General features: G+C 37.1%; 1 protein-coding gene across 2 annotated transcripts; it reads left to right on the top strand.

The window, feature by feature from the left end:
• Positions 1 to 5,947: 5,947 nt before the first annotated feature.
• Positions 5,948 to 8,352, top strand: LOC113754188 (cyclin-dependent kinase inhibitor 1). Of its 2 annotated transcripts, none has more exons than XM_027298542.1 (4): positions 5,948 to 6,680; positions 6,833 to 6,906; positions 7,171 to 7,389; positions 7,537 to 8,352. In XM_027298542.1, the coding sequence occupies exons 1-4, from the start codon at positions 6,339 to 6,341 to the stop codon at positions 7,604 to 7,606; spliced, it is 705 nt and encodes a 234-aa protein (XP_027154343.1). In that variant the 5' UTR covers positions 5,948 to 6,338; the 3' UTR covers positions 7,607 to 8,352. The 2 variants fall into 2 exon arrangements, with proteins under 2 accessions (XP_027154343.1, XP_027154344.1); XM_027298543.1 differs by having other exon boundaries at positions 7,183 to 7,389.
• Positions 8,353 to 8,573: the final 221 nt, after the last annotated feature.

Consider the following 8,573-nt stretch of genomic DNA (forward strand, 5'->3'; position numbering starts at 1 on the left):
TAAAAAGTAGTTAACTTTGTTGGAACAATCAATTTAGGTAGCTATTTTCCTAAAATACCCTCACATTAATTAGAGTATAACTTTATGGGAACTTGAATTGATGGTAAAAAAAGAATGAACTGCCATTAAATGGGGTAGGTTTATAGTAACAACAACTTACATTGAATAAGGGTATTTTATGAAAATTAAAATACAACTATATTCTTCAATTGGAAAGTGGACTACAATTTGGGACAGACGAAAAAGGAAAACAGGACTATCAAAGTGGGACGGAGGGAGTATTTGATAATCAATAATTGATGTTAGTATATCATATGGTAGTATATTACATAATTCACATTGAGCATGCAATATTTTTCAATAAAGTCCCTCTTAACGAGTGCTCCAAAGCACCAATGAAGCAGATCTTATTATAAGTTTTGGTTACCTATTTCAACCTAAAGAAATGTGGTTATGAAATCTAATCGACTAAGCAATTATTAGTTAATGTTATTCTTCTACTCTACAAAAATCTTGATTCATTCCTAGCATATAGCGTTATCCTCAATTGATTTTTAAAACCTAATTTTAGATTTGGATTTTGAAAAAATTATTTTGTTGCATTTTCCAATTACTTTTCATGTATTGATATTAGATTTTTTTAGCTTAAAAAGCTGAAAATCAGAATCATTTATTTTGATTTTTTATTCAGTTTTTTTAAAATCAACTTTTACACAATCAAAAAAAAAATTTAGGACAAGGTTTATGAATTGCAACACCAATACGTACCAAAAAAAAAATAGAACACTGATAACGAGAAAACTAGAATTCGTCAAGCTCCAAGAACTTTAACTCAAGTTTCACAGTGCAAAGCATAGAGATTTCTTGTCTTTCACCTTTTCTGTTCCAACTTGACTCTTAAAAATGATACCCAAATCTGAAGTTCTTGGCCAAGACATCCAAATATAAGACAATATTCAAGTCCCAAAGGACGTAAGTTAAGTCGCAAGCTAATACATGACGACAAAGCGTTTACGAAAAATAACAAATTGAAACCATTGGTCCTCTGATCAGTAAAGCCATAGGAGCATGCAAGTCTAGTTAAGAGAATCCTAAGCTTGGAAACCATGAAAGTCTGCGCCAAACAAAAGGAAAGAGGTAATTAATCGAATAACAATGTAGCAATATTATTTGTAATGTGATGTATGTGAGATAAAAATGTGGTTGAATATATACAAATGTGAATAAACAATTGTGTTTATAATTCACGCGAAATATTATTTAAAATAATGAGATATCGAAACAAAGCCATTTTAACCAGCATGTACTGTTTGTCTGAGTATTCCAAAGAAGTCCCTTAACGAGCCGAATGTTTAAAGGTCAAAGGGAAAGAGATGGCGCTACTGATTTCTGTGAAAGTATTCACTAATACTACTATTACTATCCATTATCAATGTCCTAAAATGTCGTGCCCCGTCTAGTTAACTAATTGATTTATTCGTATGTGCTAATTAAGGTGCAAGGTGGGGTTAAGTTAGGTTGTGTTTGGATTGCATTTTTCATGATTTTTCATGGAAAAATTACTGTAGCGATTTGATGTATGTGAGGAAAAAAGGTAATAGGGAAATGTGATCACGGAAAATGACGTAATTTTCTGATGGAAAATCGCAATCCAAACAGGGCCTTAGCATGTTAATTTCAAGCATTCTTAGACTTTTTAGCTGCTAGCTACTTTGTAGTTTATACTTTATGGTGCAAATTAAAGGTCATTTCTCACCCTACATTTCCTAGTGATGGTGTGGTTCACGAGCGACCATCTTAACTTTTATTATTCTCGGGGAATGTGGCCACGTTGTCTAGCTAGCGTAATTGATAATTAAGCAAGTCTGCTCCGTACTTCATTGCTTGGGTTGGGTGACGAAGACCTGCCATCAAAAGAATAATGTCCATGCACTGTTATATTTTCATTCTTTTTTGACTTTATCTCACCTCATTTGACTTTGCAAACAATTATTCGAATTCCCGTCAAAGGATTTTCGACACATTTTAGCCAATAACAAATGGACATCTGTATGAGTATATGTAATGTGAGTTTCTGTGTCAAATTCTGTACATAAGTATGAAGCAAATTTGGATATCAACAGAAAATGAATGCCTAATCCTTCCTATTCATAATTTTTTCCCCTCTCAGGGGACAATGTCAGCTATATAATTGATAAGCAAGACAGTTGTTGAAGAGGGTCATGACTAGTAACTTAATCACAGTGTATTGAGCTCAATTAGGATGACTATTACCTCAATCACAAAGCATGCACCTTACCAAAGATTTGTGCCTTCGGGATATGTACTTTATATGATCACAAAGTTCGTAACTTTGTAGCAGCAAAGTATGACAGAAACCAATGCACGGTCGTGAAATTGGAATCTCAAATAATACAGAACGGTAATCAAAACCTTTTGGCATTAGGATCACATAAAGCAAGCAGTACCATGTTTGTTTCAAAAGTGAACTGTAATCATGCATATATTTCTTGAAAGACTACAAAATTAAGGGATTGTTCTAGCTTTTTAAAATAGTAAAACAATGATGTCCAAGAATTTGTGAAATAGTAACAAATCTGGAAAAAAAAAAAAAGCGGGTAGCAAGTAACTGCTTCTAAGTGCCCCGCGGGGCAGCTCGGACGGTTCGCTCCCCCTAGTTAGGGTATGGCAACCTTCCTGGTTTCGGTCAGGGTTCGAGTCCCATTATTACCGTGTTCGGTATGGAGTAGGGCCTCCTCTCCCGGACCCCTGGGGATTAGTCGGGCCCCGTAAGGAATGACCCGGACATCCCCTGGGTGACAAAAAAAAAAAAAGTAACTGCTTCTAAGTTCTAACAACAATGCAAGAAAGGATTAAAAAGAAAAAAAAAAAACAAAAGAAAAACATGGATCACGGATTTAGCTAGCAACCATATAAAAGGAAAATAAAAGTGCATGGTGAGTCTGAGAGGGCAAGGACAGTATAGACGAGTCTTCTGCCAAAATAACTTTTTTTTTTCCAAAAAATATTCTTACAATGATTCAACTCTAAATTTTACTACTAATCTAATCTTCTGACCTTATCCCTTAACAAGGAGCAACCTCCTCCACACTTTCTTAATCAAATTCTCATTACACTATTATTCAAGACTTTGTGGGTGAAGAGAGTTACAGTGAAGAAACAAACAAAGACAGATTAGAATATTATAGTCATATATGGAATTTATGGACTATACTAATGGCTAATGAAGGGGTTTTACCTTTTTTCTCATTTTCGTTTGAATTTGATCAGATGGACAACAGAAAAGACTGATATGGGAATAAAGTATGAAATTGAATCATTTTAGGAAAAAAAATTTTTTTTTTTTGTGAAGGGAGTTATTTAGGCAAATATAGACTGTAGAGTGCTAACGGCTACGAATGATCCCACAAGGAGGAGGAGGTTTCTTCGGAGCCGGTGTTCCAATATGCCCACAACAACCGCAGACCACAGGTCCACAAGTAAATAAATAAATAAAAGAAGCCCCATTCCGGTATAATCAATCACGTAGAGAGGACGTTTTGACCAAAAAAAAAAAATGTAGAGAGGGATTGGGTTTTGCATATTTAGGCATTCATTCTTATCATTACGCACCTATCGGCAGTGCCGTTATGGCCCTAAAATAAATGACCATCCGTGCATGCCGCCCACCGACTCGCAAATGCTATTGCTACACCACTAGTTGTACTATCAGTTTTCAACGTCACAGCACCATGGATTTGCAACTTCCATTTCAGGCCTAATTACCATGATAGTCTTTTTTTTTTTTTTTTGGGATAGAGCTTTAATTATGAGTCTAATTTGATTAATCAAATTTGAGAGAAATTAAGAAAAAAAAAAAGAGGGAAAAAGATCTAGCTGCATTGCAAATCATATTGCAAGTTGCAACTAGATATTCTTTATTTTTTATTTACTTTTTTATTGTGTAAATTTTTTATTATTATTATTTTTTACCTTCCCATCCCTCCTTATATTTTTTCCATCTCTAACTGTCAAACCCAAAAATTCGAATCTCGAAGTTTATAGTAGAAAAGGCTCTAAAAAATTTTCAGTCAGTCTTAGACATTGCCATGTCAAATATTTCTTCTCATGTAATTATGAGGACATCCTAGAGTCATGCCAGTAAAAGCTGGGAGAATTACACTGGAATCATTAAGTATTACCATCATTTTAGACATTTTTCGCTTTCTTTCTTCGTCATTTAACTTTCCTCCATTGACCATTCCCCTTCAACAGCAATTAAACCTACCGCCTCTATCTCCTTTTCTTCTTACTTTCCAATACAAAACCTAGACGCCTCCTCTACCTCCCTCACCGCCAAATTTCCGAACTCAAAATGCATTACTACTATCCTATATAGCCACTCAATCGGCTACCCATCTCATTTGCCTTCACAAAGAAACCAGTACTTCTTCCTACTTCCCCGACCAAATGTTGGTGGCGGTCGAGAAAACAGATGAAAACAGAAACTTAATATATAAAAAGGAAAATATCTATAAGAATGAGGCCACTGCCGTTGATATGTTATGATAAAGAGTTTTTTGGACCACTTGTTAAGATGAGTTTCACGTGCTAATTTTTTTTTAAAAAAGGTAAAGTTAAAATATTATTTAAGCTAATCAAACTAGAGAGTTTTTGATGTAACATATAGCTCAAATTAACATTGATTGCAAGGAAAAAAAAAAAATCTCACATCTGTAAAATGCAAGCAGTTTTGTTTCCAGTCTTAGTACTTACGGGGTACATACCATTCCATAATACAAAAATGATGCATAGGACTATAAAGGAAATTAATCTCTCCTCCGATATGGGAATCTCTCTCAAAATGAATAATCTCAATCCTTGTACAAAATCGAGCGAAAACTTCAAATCGAAAACCAGTCCTCGATTTCTAAGTTTAGGAGAGAAGAAGAAGAAGAAATGAAAGTGACTGAAAAAGAAGCAAGGAAAAGGATTCAAAATAAATAAGGCAGGAAAATTAGTAGTGCCACTTTCTTCCATCTTCTGCCCCTTCAGGCGTGAAGCTGAAGTCAAGACAAGCCAAAGTTTGCCTCAATTTTCTCAGTAGCCAGGCAAACCATATTTACACAAACAGCCAAACCAAGTCGGTCTTTAAGTACAGCTCCATTGCCTGCGTCAATTTATGCAAAACATGGATCCGTGCTCAATCAAAAGAATAACGAGAGACTAAAAGATGGGAGTACATTTGAACAAGGCTAATTGAGTAATTTCAGTGCAGCACACGACTAGTTCTACACCAACCGTATGCCGAAATATTTGCAAAGTACTCCATCCGTGATCCCAACGGCATGATCAGCCGCTCATGAGCATAACTTTCCCCAGTTTCGCTGCTCCGTTCCAGATACACGTGGCCTAACGATGATGGTAATTGTTTCCCTTTTTTTTTTTTTTTTGGGAAAAGTGATGAATGCTCCTTTCCAAATGTGGCAACTCTGATTTTGTCCGTGCCACATAATTACAGTCTGAGTTTTTAACATAATCCAGATTTTAATTAGAATATGAGTTTTTTTTTTTTTTTAAAAAAAGATAATCCAGATTCACTGTCCAAAATTTCGATTGGAGTGTGAGTTACTCCTTACCCAAAAATAAAATAAAATAAAATAAAGAGTGTGAGTTACTAGAAGAGCATATGTCGTCATTATCACAAATTTTGTGTTAATCATGGTCCAGATCTGAATAACGGAGCCGTCAAAACTCAAAGCCCAAGAACACTGGAGCTCCCCGTCATATATAACGGCGTTTAAGAGACCCATTTGCACCATCCCCCTGGACCACATAAGAAGCCGAACTCACAGTCACACACTACTGGACAGCAGAGAGAGAACAGACAATATATATATATATATATATTAGTGAGGATGGCTCAATAGAAACCCCATTTCTCAAATCGTCCAGAAGGAGAGAAGGAAGTAAAGTAAGGAACCGCGCAAGCCAGCCAACCAGCCATTAGCGTCGTAATCAACGTCGCCATATCTATCGCCTTCTCCAGCACTTTCTCTTTCTATAACAGAAAACAAAACAGAAAAAAAAAGGAAAAGAAATTACTCAGCTGCTGCAGTGAAGAATCAGACTTTTGCAGACCCAATCTTCTTCACGTACTACGTGCCGAAAAAATTCTCTATCCCTCTCAGAATATCATTCCGTTACAGAATTTGCGGATGATGTAGGCTGCAGACTGAACAGAGAGAGATATACATATACATATACATAGAGAGAGAGAGAGGATCTGCAAATTTTTAATTTTTCTTTTGAAGAGAGAGAGAGAGAGAGGGATTGATATGAAAGGTATAATAGTAGCTAGAATGAACAAGGATAAGAGTACTGGAGAGGAGGTGGCTGAGACAGATACGGAAATGACCAGAGCTGTGCCTGCAGCTTCGGCAACGGCTGGGGAAGGGAGAAAGAGGAAAGTTGGCTGCGGAGGAGAGCTGAGCTATGCGACGTCGCTTGTTCAGCTAAGAAGTCATCGGCGGCTTAGAGTTGATGATAATGTGATGTTGGATGATTTAACAGGAAATGCAGCAGCTACTGGTAAGTTGGACGATCCATGCTCGTCTTGTTGCTCAAGTAATGGATCGAGTGAGCTGGACTACGACACTTCGGAATCCGTAGATCTAAAGGTATGTCCCCAAAACAAATACTACTATATATATACCAAAAAAAAAGAACTTCAAATTTCAAAATTAGATTGTCCTTTTGTAGTTTTAACGGCGCAATAAATAACACTTATGATCGAGGCTTGAATTTTTTGGATTGAATTCTGGTGCTGCAGGTGGAGGAGGAGGAAGAGGGGACTGTTGAGGTAACAACGTCGACGTATGAGTTGGAAAACCGCTGCAGAGAGAGGTAGTAATATGGATGGAGACGAAGCCTTATTTATTTCAATCATTACTGCTATGAGAGGAAGATTCATGCACTTAATTCACTGTCGAACCATATATTACCCACGTCTTTTCTCCTTCAATTCGAAATTTAAAATCAATCTTCAACGGTTTCTCATCTGGTAATAGCAGCAGTAATTTTACTGCTGCTAAGTTTCTTGAGTTTTGAAATTCTCTCTTTCACTCTCGCCAGTCCTTCCTATATAAGTTGACATCTTTTGCCTGACAGTTCGCTTTACAGGAGAGAAACGGCTCCGTGGGGCGAGGTTCAAGCTGAATCAGGCGAACTGGAGTCAACAACAGCATCAAGGCTGCCGTCCATGTCGTCCGAGGAAAACTCTTCCCGCTGCCGCACATCGACGGAGGAGAAGAATATGCCATCTAAAGATGAACTAGAAGAGTTCTTCTCCGCAGCTGAAAAAAACCTCCAACAGAAATTTGCACAAAAGTATGCATATATGAAGATCCGTCTTTTATCTGACTCTCTTCCTCCCTTCCCTTCACATTATTGCAGCAAAATTTCACGACATTATTGCAGCATATTTTTTCACCAATACAACATTGAAATATCGAAATTCATGTTAATTGGATGCAGGTATAACTTTGACATTGTTAAGGAGGAGCCGTTGCAAGGTCGGTACGAGTGGGTTCGGGTAAACCCGTGACTGTGGCGAGAGTAGCTAGGGTAGCTAAGCACCAAGAAAGGAAAGAAGCATGGTCGGAGGTATCATCCGTAAATTCAAATTTAGTACTTCCAGTTGCAGTAGTGTTGTCCGGAGAGCAAGCAGTGGCAGAATCTAGATATACTTTTCAGGTCAGGGTTTTAATGGCAGTCTTGGTTTGTTAATGCATCAGCCGGATGATATGTTGTACAGTTTAATTCTCAGTTGGTAGCCAGAATAGTACTAGATAGTAGGGATTGCTATTTAGTCCAAATAGTAGTAGTATTTTGATTGGGAAATGCAGAAAATGTTCCATTGAAATGTGGGAACCGCTAATTGGTCGTGAAATGAAATTATGAATTACTGCTACATTTAGTACAGATTTGCAATGGTGAGGAACATGAAGGAGGAAAAGCTTCTTCTCTAAAATTTCAGTCTCCGTTTGGGGGAAGAACCCCGGTTGAATAAAAGCACTATTTTTGGGGAGTTTCAGTTGGTGTTGGTGCTTCCGCCTCCTCGCCTTTAGCGTTTAGCTGTCTCCTTCTATTCTGCATTCTTTCGTTTCTCTCTATGTGGCAGGCGGATAGTACGGGATGCCGATCCCTCTGACTAAAGTCTGCAGCTTCTGCTGCTGCTGCTGTTGTAGTTTTTATTTTTCTTTCTAATTTTTCAGTTTCTCATGATATTTGGCAAATGGCAGTTAACACCGTTTTCCCCCTAAAGCATATTACAAGAAAAAGAGAAAGAAATAAAAAAAGAAATAAGAAGGGACATCAATATTCTTTTATAATTTGACATCATGCCTTTCTTTCTATTGATTACCTGGTGGTCCATTCTTGTTTAAGATTGGATGATATTTTTTCTAAAATATACCAAAGTTGGCTGGAAGGAATATGAGGTAAAGGAGTCCAGGACGGAATAATTAATTGGGTGGATACCGGCATTTGCTTGGATAGAAGTGGTGTGGTGG

This window comes from Coffea eugenioides, chromosome 11 (assembly GCF_003713205.1).
Source record: "Coffea eugenioides isolate CCC68of chromosome 11, Ceug_1.0, whole genome shotgun sequence".
In the NCBI taxonomy this organism is placed as follows: domain Eukaryota; kingdom Viridiplantae; phylum Streptophyta; class Magnoliopsida; order Gentianales; family Rubiaceae; genus Coffea; species Coffea eugenioides.

Bases quoted from the DNA above. Each gene is read 5' to 3' on its own strand.
- LOC113754188 (XM_027298542.1), top strand. From the start codon at position 6,339: ATGAAAGGTATAATAGTAGCTAGAATGAACAAGGATAAGAGTACTGGA. The intron at 6,681-6,832 runs GTATGTCCCCAA...CTGGTGCTGCAG, and splicing joins CGGAATCCGTAGATCTAAAG to GTGGAGGAGGAGGAAGAGGG. The intron at 7,390-7,536 runs GTATGCATATAT...AATTGGATGCAG, and splicing joins CAACAGAAATTTGCACAAAA to GTATAACTTTGACATTGTTA.